The following is a 15,890-nucleotide window of genomic DNA, read 5'->3' on the forward strand; positions in this document are numbered from 1 at the left end:
GGCTTTTCTTTCTGGGGAACCCGAACTAAAGCGGATGTCCTTCAACCAGTCCATCTGTGTCTGCATGAGAATGGATTAGCACACCGCGAGGGGCACTGTCAGGTGTGGGGAAGGGCGAGGAAGCAAAGCAAAGGAAGAAACTGTCCTCCAGAGTCTGTTAGTGTTCTGGAAAGAGAGAGCATCTCATTATCTGACGGTTTCTCTGAGGTTGGTGGGTACCAGCAGGAACTCTTCTTTTCTGACTGCATATTTGTGTTTAGGACCACCCCAGATGCTGACTTCAAAAGCTTTCTAGTTTGTAATGTGCTATATAAGACTTCTTTTGTTCTTTCCAGAGTATCTCATTCCATTTCGGCAGGAGACACACAGAAGAACATCATTATCATGGAAATGTCCTTAGTATCTCCTCCCTGGCCTGGTCAGGGGAGCTCGGGGAAGGACACTGGCTCCTGAGGCCCAGCCCTGTCTTGGCAGTCAGAACCCTCTGTCTGTGCCATCCTTCAGCACCATCATGGAATTCAGGCAAGAGGATTTGTCAGAACAAAAGATATCCCTGTAATCTGTGAGGTCACAGGAACACACACAGTGGAAAAAGAGAAATGAATTATTTGACATCCACAAACTAAAACAGAAAAACAGCAAACCATCAGGGAGGGACAAATATTTTTCTGGAAGAATTTAGCCAGTGGCACACATGAGAAGCCCCACTCGAATCAGACATAAAGGCTCAGCTATCCAGGCTTTTTTTTTTTTTTATGTGAAGTGAAACCTGGTTTTTCCACAATAAATAGTAAAGATGAGAAAAAAAGAAACTTCTTGAAAAAGGGAAGGGCTAAAGTCACGCAGCATTTAACTGACAAAGCACACAAACAAAATTTGCATTTAGGGTGAGAAAATGTTACTTCATGGTTTGCATTTTCCAGACAACAAAGATTTCAAGGAATTCTTACTTTTAAAAGTAAAGTTGCTTATGAGTCATGGTAATCTAAGACACACTATTTTTTTCTTTTAAGTTATATTTAAGACATCTCCCCTACCCCATTTCAATGTCTTTAAAAGTTAGGGATGTATCTTACAATTCATGTTAAGGAAGGACTGTGTCCACATTTAAGTGCCAACATATTTCCTTCTTAATGGTATCAAAAAAATACAGGTATGCTCAACTCACACTCTGGTCTCAACGCCTGCCCTTCACCACTTTTGGAGCAGGAGGGAATTTTCTCTCCTGAGGTTTAAAGTGAGCATTGCCAGTTCTCAGGAAGAAGGAAGATGGAGCAGGCCACAAGGAATGGTCTAGAATGGATGCTAACACCTGGTTTTAAAGGGGTTTGTGTATCAGACTGAGGAGTCAGGCTCCAGCTTCGAGGGTGGCTACCCAGTCTCCTTACACCGAAGAGTGACAAGAAGAAATAGTTGCTAGCTCACCAAAAGGAAGAGGCATCCAAATGCCACTTTTCTTGTACTTGTTTTCAAACTTTTAAAGTATACTATAATGTGCAACATTCATTTATGAAACTGCAAAAATATAAGTGTACAGTTTGATGAATTCTTTTTGTAGTGAATATACCTATATAGTCACCATGGAGATGAACATATAAACACTATCATTGCCCCAGAAACGTCCTGATGCCCCCTTTTAGTCCTCACCCTTACAAAGGTAACCACTGTTCTCATTTTGACCACCAGAGGATAGTTCTGCCCACAGCTGTTTGTCTCCATCACATCTGCCTCCTGGTCATGCAGTGTTACATCTATGAGGTTCTTGAGCATAATAGTAGGGTTTCTTTTTTTTTTTCATTGCCACATAATGCCCATATACATATCAAAATTTATCCATTTGTCTCTTGATGGGCTTTTGGGGTGTTTCTAGTTTGGGCTATTATGAATAGTGTTGTGAACATCTTGTAAGTGTCTTTTGGTGTACGTATGTATATAATGCTTCCAGGTAGCCACAGAAGTCAAATTTCAAGGTCAAAGGACACTCTGTTTGCAGGGTGTGAGGGTTTCAGTTGCTGCATGTCCTTGCCAACACTTGGTTTTGTTAGTTGTTTTGTTTCTAAGCCATTTTGGTGTGTGTCTGTGATAGCATTTCTACATAATCTCTGTAGTTTTTAACTTTGCATTTTCCTGATGACTAATGACCTTAAAAAACCCTTTTTCTGGGACGCCTGGGTGGCTCAGTCAGTTAAGCGGCTTCCTTCAGCCCGGGTCATGATCCCAGGGTCCTGGGATCGAGTCCCACATCGGGCTCCTTGCTCAGCAGGGAGCCTGCTTCTCCCTCTCTCTCCCTCTGCTTGTGCTCTGTCAAATAAATAAAATCTTAAAAAACAAAACAAAACAACCCTTTTTCTATGTTTAGTGGTCATTTGGACATCTTGTTTTGTACAAACCTGTTAAAATTCATTACCCACTTTTAATTGGGTTATCTGTCCTTTTATTAGTGCTTTGTAGGTGTTGTTAATGCATACTGGATAAATGCCCTATAATAGACACACATATCACAAATATTTTTCCCACTCTGTAGCCTTTCCACTTGCTCAATGGTGTATTTTGATGAGCACGATTTTCTACTTTTAGTGAAGTCCAATGTATTCATCATCTTATTTACATACATAAGATGAATGTCTTATAATTTTTCTTTCCTTTTAAAGTCCACATCAGCTATTGTGGTGAAGGTTATACCGCCCTTAAAAGAGAAGCGGAAAAAGGTTTCACCTTTTCTAGCTTCTAGATGATTTTTATGAGACTAGTTTAGTTTCCTCCTTAAGTGTCTGGCAGAATCCACGATGAAGTCACCTGGCCCGGAGCTCTTGGAGGTCCCAGAGATGTCATTTACTGCATACAGAACTACGGAGATTTCTCTTTTTCTTCTTGTGTGTTTGGTAAGCTTAGTTTTTATTTTTTGAGAGAATGTGTCGGTTCTGTTTAATTTTCAAATTGATTTTCACAAATGTATTCACAGTGACCCTTTTCTTCTCTTTTTGATATTTGAAGAATCCCTAGTGATATATCTCCTTTTACATGCCTTTGATTGGTAAAATTGTGCCTGTTTTCTCTTTCTTGGTTATCCTTCCTGAGGGCTTCTCAGTGCATGGACATTCCAAAGAACCAATTTGGAGCTTTGTTGCATGCTTTCCTATTTATATCTATTTTCTTTTTTAAAATAGATTTATTTATTTATTTGAGAGAGAGAGAGAGCACACAAGCAAGGGGGGAAGGGCAGAGGGAGAGAATCCCAAGCAGACTCCCCACTGAACAGGGAGCCCCAGGCAGGGCTCAATCCCAGGACCCTGAGATCACGACCTGAGCCGAAATGATGAGTCAGACACTTAACTGACTGAGCCACCCAGGTGCCCCTCATCTTTTTTCCATGTTATTTATATGTTTATTATTTCCTTCCTTCTATTTTCTTAGAGGTAAATTTACCATTCTTCTTTGATTTAGATCATTCTTTTTCAGCTTTCTGAATTATGCATTCAAAGCCCATATGTTTTTCCTCTATTTTATCTGTGTCCCACAAGTTTTATGTTTTATTTTCATTATATTGTATTCCAAGTATTTTCCACTTTCCACTATTATGTCTTGTTTTGCCCATGGACTATTTCAAAGTATATTACTTAGTTTCCAGACATGTGGGGATCCTCTAAGTTTTCTTTTTGTTATTGATTGATTTCTGGTTTAAATCCGTAATGGTCAGAACACATATTCTGTATGATTTCTACTTTTTGATGTTTGTTGAGAGGTACTTTATGACCAGTGTATGATATATTTGTAACTATTTTATGTGTCCTTTAAAAATAAGTATATTCTGAAATTTTTAGGTACAGTGTTCTACTCATGCTGTTAAAGTTTTCATGATCCTTATTTACATTTAGACTGTTCTATCGGCTACTAAGAGATGTGTTAAAACTTCTAGCTATGATTATGAGTTTTTCTATTTCTACCATTAGTTCTGCTTTATATATTAGTTTTGTTTTATATTTGTGATTGGATGCCTCCAAATTTAGGATTGTTATATTTTCCAGTTGTATGGTTTTATAATTGTGAAATAATTCCTTTTTATCTGTAGTAATCTTTCTTTAACATCTATTTCCCCTGATAATAGCATAGCCACACCGACTTTCTTTTGGTTAACCTTTAAGTGGTAAACTTATTTAAATTCCTTACTTTTTATTTTTCTGTATCCTTACATTAAGCTATATCTAATTTAAGCAATATATAGCTGTTGTTTTAAGATGTAGTCTAATAATATTTGCTTTTCATTGGAGTATTTATCATTTTATATTCCTGGGTCCTCATCTGGACAGGTCCTGTTTGCATTGCCCTAATATGAGTCTGTCTTCTGACACATAAGAGAGAGGCTAAAAATGAGGATACACAGAGAAGCAAAAAGGTGGAGAAAGGAAGACTGGGACCTTGTGGCACCTATTGAGTCCCATAGTAAGCTGATGACATCCACTCAGCTCCCGTAGTAAGTTACAGGTAAAGCCAGAACTCCCTACCCTGGGCATGTCCCTACATGCACCCTGTTAGCACGTAATCTGTGGTCACCCTCTCTTTACTAGATACTAGTATTCATACCTACTATGCTCCAGGCACTGCTTGAAGAACTTCGCATGTATGATCTCATTCTATTCTCATATTAACCCTAGGAGGTAAGTTCGATTTTTATTCTCTTTTCACAGACAGAAAAAAGTTAAGTCTTACAAAGGTAAAAAAAAGAATCTGGCACAAATCACAAGGCAGATGAATCCCAGAGCTGGGAGTTTCACCCAGAAAATTGGACTCCAGTGTCTTAGGTACTAAATGTTTCACTTTTTGACATTTTTCCACTAGGTTTCTTATGTAGAAAGAAAAATCAGGATATTTTTAGACTTTGGCCCAACATGTACAACCCATTTACTTCCTCAAATATTCTTTTATAAAATGCCTATTTTATTAATAATTGCTAATGATCTGTCTTTTCCATTGTTCTTATTTAAAGTTTTATTTCTGAAAGTTCCATCCTTGCTTTTCTTAATGTTCTTAAATGTTTTATGGGTCTTCATAGCATATTTTCTATAAAATATATGGATTGTGGTTTTCTGCCATGTGTGGCAGAATTCAGGAAGAGATGAAAATATATGAACCTGACTTGTTAATCTTACATCTTATTTCTATAGGATGCTGTGCTTTTTCTTGCCAAAGAAATGTTGACAGTTTGAATTTATAACAATGCATTCAGAAACCTTGAGGTTTTATAACAGAAAATAATGTATCATTAGGCACTCTGAAAGGATAATGAGGCATTTACTACTTGCTCATTTTGGTAAAGGTTTCTAGAAATAAACATTAACTCGTGTGGACTTGGCATATGGATCATTCACGAACTAAGCAGAAAATGCACAATATAGTTAGCTGCTTGAATTATTTCTCCATAAATTATTCATGCTTTTAATTTATCTAACCATTTTCCTTCTCTTACAATATCTGAATTATTCTCATTTCCACATCACAAGGACAGAGTTAACAACAACAACAAAAAAACATAAACAAGAACACACACACACACACACACATATACACAAAAACCCCCTAAATGGTTGACCAAAGAAGCCATAGTCTAAATAAATCAAAGAAAGAAAGAAGCGTTAGAGCTGTATCCCTCAGGAGAAACAACCCAATTTGGGGTTTTAGTCTCCCTCAGAAACTTGAATACTTCATTCTTAATGAGATAATAAATAATATGCTAGGTACTGTAAGGTCAACCTACACCTATGTTGATGGTAGGTATATTAAGGCTCACATCTGGTTGTTGTGGTCAATAAGTAGAGATCTCCCGAGACATCTCACTTTAAGTGGCAACCCTAGCACATTTGTAAAGGGTCCTGAGCATTTTAATGAGATCCAGATTATGGAGCCCCCCCACAGCCAATCTTTGTCAATTACGTAACCTATAAGACTTGTAAGCATGTCATGTTTCTGTAACATTATTTTCACCATGATTAATTACAAATATCAAAAAAAGAAATCCATAGCAACTAGTTCATCTATTGACATTTACCATTTGTTTGGCTAAAATAGACATTATTAAATAATAAGTCCATGGTTCCCCTAATATCACAAATCCTAATCTGGTTCTCATTACAGTAAGCCTATGGTAACTATTTACACCTCCTGAAAGATAGGTGTAGAAGAGACCATACTATTTTTTTTTTTTTTTTTTTTTTTTTATTTTAAAGAGAGAGAAAGACTGCGAGTTGGGGGAAGGGAAGAGGGGGAAAGAGAATCCCAAGCAGACTCACTGCTGAGCATGGAGCCTGATGCTGGGCTCGATCCCATGACCCTGAGATCATGACCTAAGCTGAAACCAAGAGTTGGATGCTTAACTGACTGAGCCACCCAGGTGCCCCAAGACCATATTATTTAAGCGAACATAGAGGATAAGCAGCTTACTTCGGTTGGAGGTTCACAGGTTTGATGGGGAACAGTGATGGGTGAAAATAACAAAGCCAGTTTGGGGTCAATTTGAATGCTGCTCAGTAGGTATGAGAAGTCCCTGATAGCCTTTGAAAGGGGCATGATATGTTCCCAGCTCTTGGTGGGGAAAACAGATCAGCAGTAATAGGCATGTGGGTTGGGTCACAAGAGAAGAGAGAAAGTCAGACTTAATAGAGATGCCATTCATAATGCCCTGTCAAAGGCCAGATAAAAGGATATGATGCCTAAACCAGTTGTGGCTATCACCGTGCAGAAGAGTATAGGGGTAAAAACCACCTGGAAGGGGCGCCTGAGTGGCTCAGTCGGTTAAGCGTCTGCCTTCAGCTCAGGTCATGATCCCAGGGTCCTGGGATCGAGCCCCGTTTTGGGCTCCCTGCTCAGTGGAGAGTCTGCTTCTCCCTCTGCCCCTCCCCCTGCTCGTGTGCTCTCCCTCCCTCTCTCTTTCAAATAAATAAATAAAATCTTAAAAAAAAAAAAAAACACACCTGGAAAAGAGAAAGAATGAGAAGTGCCACTGCCCTCTCAAGGTGATATCAAAGACAAACTTAAGGCTGTGAGCTTGGGTGCCTGGGAAGACAGGGATGGCATTGCAAGAAGTAGAGCATCCAGGAAGGTGAGGTTTGGAGGTTTATAACAGTAAGTGTTTGCACACACACACATACACACACATCTTGAGAGGCCAGTAAAATACACAGGTGGAGATGCCTTGTAGCAGGTGGGTATGAAGAACTCAAGGTCAGAAACGGAGCCATAAATTTGTAGACATCCTAAAGAGGGGATATTTAAAGCCACTAAGTTGCATGAGGTTGTTGAGAGTGATAGAAAATAGCAGAGGAGAATTGAAATAGAAAACTGATGGATACCCCTCATGGCAGGAAGAGAAAGAAGAGGAGATAGAGGAGGAAAATACAAGGGGTTGCCATACATAGAAGCAGTGGGAGAACAAGGATAGTATAGTGTCTTTGAAGGCAAAGGAGAGAGCATTTCAAAATCATCAAATGCTGTGGTGGGAATGTAAAATGGTCCGGCTGCTGTGGAAAACAGTTTGGTGGTTCCTCAAAAAGTTAAACATAGAATTACCATATGGCCCAGCAACCACTCCTAGGTATAAATATAAAAGGATTGAAAACCAGTACTTCAACAAACACTGCACATGAATGTTCAGAGCAGCAATATTCACAACAGCCAAAAGGTAGAAACGGCCCAAATGGCCATCAGCGGATGAATGGATAAACAACTTATGAACAAAGTAATATTACTCAGCCATAAAGAAAACCAGTGAAGCCCTGACACAGCTACAATGTGGATGAAGCTTGAAGACACTACGCTAAGTGGAAGAAGCCAGTAATCATATTGTATGATTCCATTTATGTGAAATAGCCAGAACAGGCAAATTCTCAGAAACAAAATGCAGATTAGCAGTCGCAGGGACTGCAGGAGGGTGGTAGGTGTGAGGATCAAGTACTTAATGAGTAAGAGTTTTTTTGAGGAATGATAAAGTATTTTGGAAGTAGATGGAGGTGGTGGTTGCACAACATCATGAATTATTATATGTCATTAATATGTTCACTTAAAATGGTTAATTTTGTGTTAAATGAATTTCACTTCAATAAAATAAAACTTTTTTTTTTTTTTTTTTTAAAGATTTTATTTATTTGACAGAGAGAGACACAGCGAGAGAGGGAACAGAAGCAGGGGGAGTGGGAGAGGGAGAAGCAGGCTTCCCGCTGCGCAGGGAGCCTGATGTGGGGCTCGATCCCAGAATTCTGGGATCATGACCTGAGCTGAAGGCAGACGCCCAACGACTGAGCCACCCAGGCGCCCCTAAAATAAAACTTTTAAAAATAAAAAATAAGGTGCCAAATGCTTCAGAGAATTCAAGTGGGCTTAGGACTAAGAAAAAGTTTCAGGAAATCCACTGCTCAGTTTCTACAACCTTCCAGAGAGAACAATTTCCCCAAAATGTTGAGGGTAGGAGCCCCATTTTGGAGCACAGAGGTGTGAACTTGTGATGAAGTAGAGAGGTTGAGTGAAGACTATGCTTTGAAGAAGACTGGTGAAGGGAAGGGCAGTGATAAGAGGTGCAATGGCTTGGGGGAAATTTGTTCAGTCTGGGGAGATTTGGGAATGTTTGAAGATGGGGAGGATTCAGAGAGGAGGAAACAATGGATAGTATAGCAGAGAAAAGGCAGCATGTGATGAAAATAGAAGCACAAAGGAGCGACTTCAAGAGCACAAGTGAAGGGATGTGTCAAAAAGAGGGAAAGTCCGTCTTCCTCTGTGAGGGAAGGCAGTGGATAGAGATGGAAGAAGGATAGGGAAAGCTCAGGTTGGAGGATAGAAACTTTATATAGAGAGAAATGCAAGGCCAGCTGCAGGAAATTGTAGGCAATGGGGTAGGGCTTATTGCTTAAGACAAATCAGAAAATCTTGGAGTTGTGCTCAAGGTGATGAGCAATAAATTAAAGGTGAATAATTGCAGAGTAGCAATAAAGGTAGGAATCTGCAGAGAGGGAGTTGCTTTGGTTCCATAAGAGTGAATGCCTCATCAACCAAGTCCTTTCCACCTCATGCCTATCCTGTCTTCCAGAAATCTGTTTGCCTATTAATGGGGCTTCACATCTATACCTATTGATATTGCCTTACTAATTTCAGCCCATCCTTACAGATACTTGAGTTGTTTTTGAATCTTGCATCTATCATCCAGTTAGGATCCCAGAGCTGTGAGATTTACAAACTAAAAAACATGTCTTCATTTATTTCCATCACAGGGGATGAACTCAATCAGCTAGGGCCATTGACTGCATGCATAGAAACCATTCTCTTGGCTGACTGGATTATTTTTTAGAACTTTTGGTTGCAGCTCTTCAACCAATCTGAATTTACTTTACTAATATTTGGTAATAATATTCAGTTCATATTTATATAACTTGACAAAAAAGGTATAAGATGTTTTGTTAAATGCTTTTTTGAATAGTCTGAGCACAAAGCATGGCTCCAAAATATTCTAGTTGTAAGACTATGGGCAAGTCAAGGTCTTTTCCAAGTCTTACTTTATTCATCTGTAAAATGAAGATAATAGTATCTATTTCACAGAGTTTCTGTAAAGATTAAATGACTTAAGAAATGCACTGAGAGTGGTGCCTGGCACCAAGTTAGAGCTACGTAAACACTGGCTATGATCAGCATTATTAACATCAATATCCATTCCATTTCTGGCATTTTTTACTCATTCAATAAGAGTGTATTCAGTGCCAGGTATTATGGTAAGTGCTAGATTCATAGCATTGAGCAAGTCAGTTAGAGCTTCTATCCTTATGGAGAATATAATTTTATTTTACCTTATAAACCAACACCAAAATAGTAAGACTTATACAGAATTTGGAAAAAAAAACATGGGGGTAATAATAATAATAATTAAATACTATTATTACTAATAATTACTATTATTATTATTTTCATTGATTTTTCTTTGATTCAGTTTCTGGATCTTCTTTCGTAACTTTCTTTTTTGCTTCTTTAGAGAAAATGTTATCCAAAGGTCTGAATGAAAGAGGAAATCATAAGAAAACAAGGCAAAAAGAATGATGGTCATGCTCTTAGGGCTTAGGCTTTGCTAACAAGCTCCAAATTGAATAAGAAACTTGGAATAAAAAAGCAGTCGACCCTCAATTATGTGTGTTAACTGGGGTTTGTGAGAATGGACAGTGAAAGGAAGAAAACAATGCATCCTGATTTGCTGTCTTAAATCTCCTAGCACCGGCTTGAAAAAAAATAGTGGCAGTCAGACATCTGGTGACAGTGCTGGGCAGGGAGCAGTCTTCAGAAAAAGCCTGGTTAGGTTATTCACACCATTCCATGGGTCTCTTGGAGAACTACCACTGTTTATAGCTTTGTAACTTCAAAGGAAAGGAGTTGTAAAAAGTTGCTGTCAACAGAAGCCCAATTTTCCTGACATATTGGGGGGTTGGTTGACAATGCACACCTTTTGTCAAAAGGATTTGCTGCAAAAAGATGGAAAATTGGAGGGACTATCTGATTTCCATAAAGAGCTGGGAGGCAGGAGAAACTGTGTAGACATCAGCGGAAGGAAGAACCCCCTCTTGGATCTCAAGGCCAATTCCCTCTTACTGGTGGAAGAGACAATGAACAGAAGGGAAGATCCCACGTTGCCCCTTCTGAATTATAAGAAGGCTAGAGGGAAATCACTGGGGTCAATGGGGTCAGAGCAGTAAGCTCAGTCCAACTGAAGGCTGCCTCTCATTCATGGAGGGTATTTTAGAATTTGCTTGAATGATGGTCTCAAAATTTTTAAGCCCTTTTGGCCTTGGGCAGCCCTGGAATGTTTGTCTTACTCCATCCCGTAGGGAAGCTCTTTCTCTCTTTCTTTGTTTAAAGGCCTCCCCAACTGGCCATATTCACCAGTCTGGAGACTGAGACTTGCCAAGAGCGTTAAGATGCCATCTTTTTCAGTACGTGAATTTTCTCTCCTATGTGTGAGCCCACAGATATGTCAAAGTCTGAGACTGTATATGGGGTGTTACTTAAAGTACTTTTTTCTTTTGAGAATTTATCTTTTTTTTTTTTTTGCATGATAGAGAAAGAAGAGCAGGTGTTAACAAAAATCTATTTTTTTTTGTAAAAAATAAAAAACGTCATCATTCTTGGATGGCCACACACACATAATGTTTGCTTTATGATTGTTGCTATCTCTTGCCTTATTAAGACAGATAGAAGCAGGTCAGCAAATGAAAATATCCGGCCCTGCCTGGACTCCAGGAGGATATTGGTACTCTTGTTGTTGTTGTGGTAGCACCCCCAGGGGGGAAAGACCTGGGGGTTCTATTTCTGTTAACAGGATCCAGGATAAAGACAAACTCTGATGAGATTAGATTGTGGGCACAGGTGGAAAATACTTCCTATTTGTGTGACCCCTTGACACACTTTGATACTTTTTCCAAATGCTCAGACTTCTTAAAAGTTTGGGTGAAGACCCTATCATCTGACTGACCCAGGTGCTGGGGGAAAAAGGACGGAATGAATAGTATGTCTTCTCCCTGTTCCTTTGCTACCTAAATTTTGAGTATTGAGACCAAAGAACTAAATGGAGACTATCAATGTCTATATCAAAAGCTGTGTGGAGTTTTTGTTTGTTTTGATCAGAAATGAGAACCAGACTCTCACAGAGTGGCCTGAAGGCATTTACATTTGGAAATCTTGCTTTTCCTATTAAGTTCTGTTTCCAAAGGTTCTATTCACGAGGAAAGTTTTTAAAAAGCACCATGACAACATGTGGCTTGTCTACCTACCTAAGGTTTCCTCAGGATTCTCACTCGGTTTTGCATTTTTACTTATTTATTTATTTATTTATTTTAAAGATTTTATTTATTTGAGAGAGAGAGAGAGAGAGAGAGAGAGCATGAGTGGGGGGAGGGGCAGAGAGAGAGGGAGAAGCAGACTCCCTGCTGAGCAAGGAGCCTGACATGGGGCACCATGACCCCGGGATCATGACCTAAGCCGAAGGCAGCCGCTTAACCGACTGAGCCACCCAGGCATCCCTCACTTTTGCACTTGTAAAAAATATTTCTAATCACTTTTAGTTTTCCTCTGCCATTTCATCTCTGATGAGAGCAGCCACACTGACAATGCCATGGTGACCAAGGATCTCCACATGCCAGGTAAGAGGAGGGTTTGAAAAGAGGATCACCCCAATATTTACACTTAAGAATACACTCATACTTGATTTATGGTAATAAGAAAAGATAGGGGGTTAGAAGCATATTAGAGAGCCCAGAAAAATGTGCATTCCAGCATAGTATCTTATTCCATCCAAGATACCAGGTGAAAATCTATCTCTGATGATGCTCTATTGCTCTTACTTGAAAAGGCCCCAGCAGCTATTGGAAAGCAAGCTGTGGTTAGAACACTGGACCCAGGGATTCACTGCAGATTGGAATACTGAGGGCGCCGCTTGACCAGCTCTTGGACCTGAGACCTACCCTCCTGCTTCTTAGAGTCTCAGTTTCCTGACTCATAAAACACCAATAACACCATCTGCTTCAAGCCACTGTTGTGAGGATCACATCTATAGGATGCGTATGAAAACAACATCTTAAATCATAATTAAAAAATATAAATGTGGGGCACCTGGATGGCTCCGTCGTTAAGCATCTGCTTTTGGCTCAGGTCATGATCCCAGGGTCCTGGGATCGAGCCCCGCATCAGGGTCCCTGTTCCACGGGGGGTTCTGCTTCTCCCTCTCCCCCCCTGCTTGTGTTCCCTCTCTCGCTGTGTCTCTCTCTGTCAAATAAATGAATAAAATCTTTAATATATATATACATACATATAAATTTATATATATACACATACATATAAATATATATATACATACATATATATGTGTGTGTGTGTATATATATATATATATATACACACACATAAATGTAAGGCATTTTCCCCAGACTCTAGGACCATGAAGGTGAATGAGATAAATTCTCAAATAACAGGAACTTGCAGCCAAGGAGACATTTACATTTGGGAAACCTTGTGCTGTTTCCATAAGCTTCTTTCTCCAGAGATTCTATTCATGAGGAACGTTTTTAAAAAGTGTCATGACAACACAGGACTTGTCCACCTACCTAAAATTTCTTCAGGAGTTTGCTCAGCTCTGCATTCAGTTTTTTTATTTCTAACCACTTTTTAATTTTTCTATGTCATTTCATCGTCTTTACAGGAGAATAGAAAAGCACCAGTTCTGCTGTAAATGTCAGTATTACCAAAATAGACGTGACTACAGAAAATCAGAAAGCCCAGGCCCAGCTCCCAGTTCTGGCGCTTGCTGCAAATGCTGGCGTTAGCTGAAGCAGTCAACCTCTCTGTAGCCGGGCTCCTTCCACATCTGCAGGGAAGGAACCAGATCACCAACGGCACAGGTTGGTTATGAGGATCAGAGAAACAGACATATGAGTGAGAGCATCTAAGACCATGCCCTAAATATGGTAGGCACTCAGCAAAGGACTCTTTCCCTCCCCCTTTCAAAATACATGAAGCCCTGTCCCACTGGAAGACATTTGCCGCCTGTGGCTATTAAACACTTAAAATCTAGCTAATCTACGTGAAGATGTGCTGTAACTGGAACACATACACCGAATTCCAAAGGCTGAGTATAAATAGGAAAATATAAAAATTTCATAAATAATGTAAAAATTGGTTATTTGTTGACATGATAATATCTTAAAGAAATTATATATTATATATATTGGGTTATATATATATATTATATTTATATATATGTGGGTTAAACTTGTGCACGCACACACACACACAGTCTATGTTTATGAAATTTAACCCTGTATGGACATATTGGGTGTGTGTATGTATGTTACTATAAGGAAACTTAAAATTACATATGTGGCTCACATGATTTTTCTGTTGGACCACACTGCTGCACAACATGAAACCCTGAGTTTTCACAAGCCAATAGGAGGCTGTTTTTAGTAATGTAGACTTTCTGTGGGATCAGTTATTTTTCCCCAAGCATTTCAATTAAAATTAATCTTCAGTATACAGTTTTCTTAGTTCTGATCCACAAAGCAATCTGTTATATACTTAAATTAATGAATCAAAGGATGTCTTTTTATCTGTATTTGAATAGTATCCCGGAGCTAAGAATCATAAACAGAACAATTTAGGCATGTGTCAAAATGTAACAGCCTAATACCTTACTCTAGGCCCAATTCTTGGATCTGTACCATAATTTTCACACTATATATTTTCCCTAATTTGGGTGACAGTTAAATGGACACTCCCCTAATAGTAACCGGGGAGGCTTTTGCCATGCAGAGTGATCTTTCGCAGCGTCCTGAAGTTATCACACGTGTTAAATCGGAGCCTATCCACAGCTTTAATTCCTCGTTTCTTTACGGCCACTGTAAATGCCCAGAATGGTTCTCCACTGCAATGGTTTTAATACATATTTCTTGAGAGCGAGATCGATACCGATGACCAGGTTGACAGACTCCAAGCCACTCTCAGTCAATGTGATAAGATCTTAAAACAAGGCAGTTACCATAAGCTGGTGGCTCACATTCTCAGGGATGCTTTAGACAAACGAAGTCAAGTTTCCTGTGTGCGGCATGACAGGGGCCTGGGAGGTTGGATGGTATAATGGCCCAAGCAAACAGGATTCAAATGGTTGGCTCAGAGGTGATAAAAATTGGAGTTCATCTCAGTAACACATGTGCAAAAATATTTTTGTCTAGAACGTGTGAGATCAGGAAAGATGGTGAAGGAATAGACAGAGGTGACAGCAACTCACTGCATACTTCAGTTAAGAGTCACCAGTCTGTGACTGAGACCCTCTGTTAGCACTGGGATAGGCAGGATAGTAAAAAAAAAAATTTTTGTATACCCCATGCTGGCATCTAGACAAGGCTGGGAATACAGACAGCCACTGCTTCACAGATGAGAAAACTATACCTCAAAAGAGTTAGGGTACTTTTCAGTACCACCCGAATGGCAAGTATTAAATGTGTGATTAGATCCCAACTTGGAGTGATTCCAGGTCCCCGTGCATATCATGCACAGCTCAGCTAAATGTCACAGAGCACGCACATGTGCAGGGACAGTAGCTACCCAGCTGCTGCTTTGGGGCCCCCAGACCCACAATCCCTCAAGGTACTCAACACATGGAACCCGAGACTCCAGACAGGGGGTTCACTGCCCTGATCCCCACCAGGGCCAAGATACAGATTTAGCAGCGATATTAACATCGGCAGCTGAGCAGTCAATGGCATGTTTTATATTTTTATTTTAAACATTAGAAACAAAAACAACTGTTTCCTCCCAAGTTGTTCCTTCTTCTGATTGCTCCTTTTATTTTATCTTTCTGGAACTATTTGCATCCTGGTTCTTGAAACTGGATTAGGAGCCAAATTTATGTCATTTAAATGAAGAGTTTACAGTGATGGTGATCCACCAAGATAAGCAAGCCTTACATTTAGCTTTTTCAGTGTCTGTCATAACTTTCTCTATTCATTTTATTTGGAGGGGGGGAATGTTTTAAATGGCAAAAAAGGGGGAGGAAATTTTTTTTTTGCATTTAATAAAAGAACTTCATTCAGAGACCAATTTACTTTTACTAAGAACACCACATATTGACTTCTAGTGAACAAGCGTAAATGCTTCATAATTAACTTCTAAATACTGCCAAGTCTCTTGGTGTTTATTAAGCGGACCCATAGAAACTGAGAGTCCTGGAAGATTAGTCAGTGTTTCACACCCAGTGGACACCTGAGGAGTGAAATGGTAACGATTTCAGTTCACGTGGAATTCTAAATACCCTACAGGTGGTAGACCAGATAGAATTTGGTCATGGTGGGCAGGGGAGGGAGGGCTGGGTTGTCTCGATT

At 39.5% G+C, this 15,890-nt stretch overlaps 1 protein-coding gene across 3 annotated transcripts in view; it reads right to left on the reverse strand.

Annotated features, from left to right (window-relative positions):
• Nucleotides 1-15,890, reverse strand: part of CDH13 (cadherin 13) — a 1,400,946-nt gene that overhangs the window by 610,734 nt on the left and 774,322 nt on the right. The window contains exon 4 of one of the 3 annotated variants that reach the window (XM_078063199.1): nucleotides 12,628-12,780. The exons of the other annotated variants lie outside the window; for them this stretch is intronic. Coding sequence (XP_077919325.1) covers nucleotides 12,628-12,780 — 153 coding nt within the window. The remainder of the gene's footprint in view (nucleotides 1-12,627; nucleotides 12,781-15,890) is intronic. 3 annotated transcript variants of the gene reach the window in all.

The sequence above is a fragment of the Halichoerus grypus genome, chromosome 15 (genome assembly GCF_964656455.1).
Source record: "Halichoerus grypus chromosome 15, mHalGry1.hap1.1, whole genome shotgun sequence".
NCBI classification, from domain to species: domain Eukaryota; kingdom Metazoa; phylum Chordata; class Mammalia; order Carnivora; family Phocidae; genus Halichoerus; species Halichoerus grypus.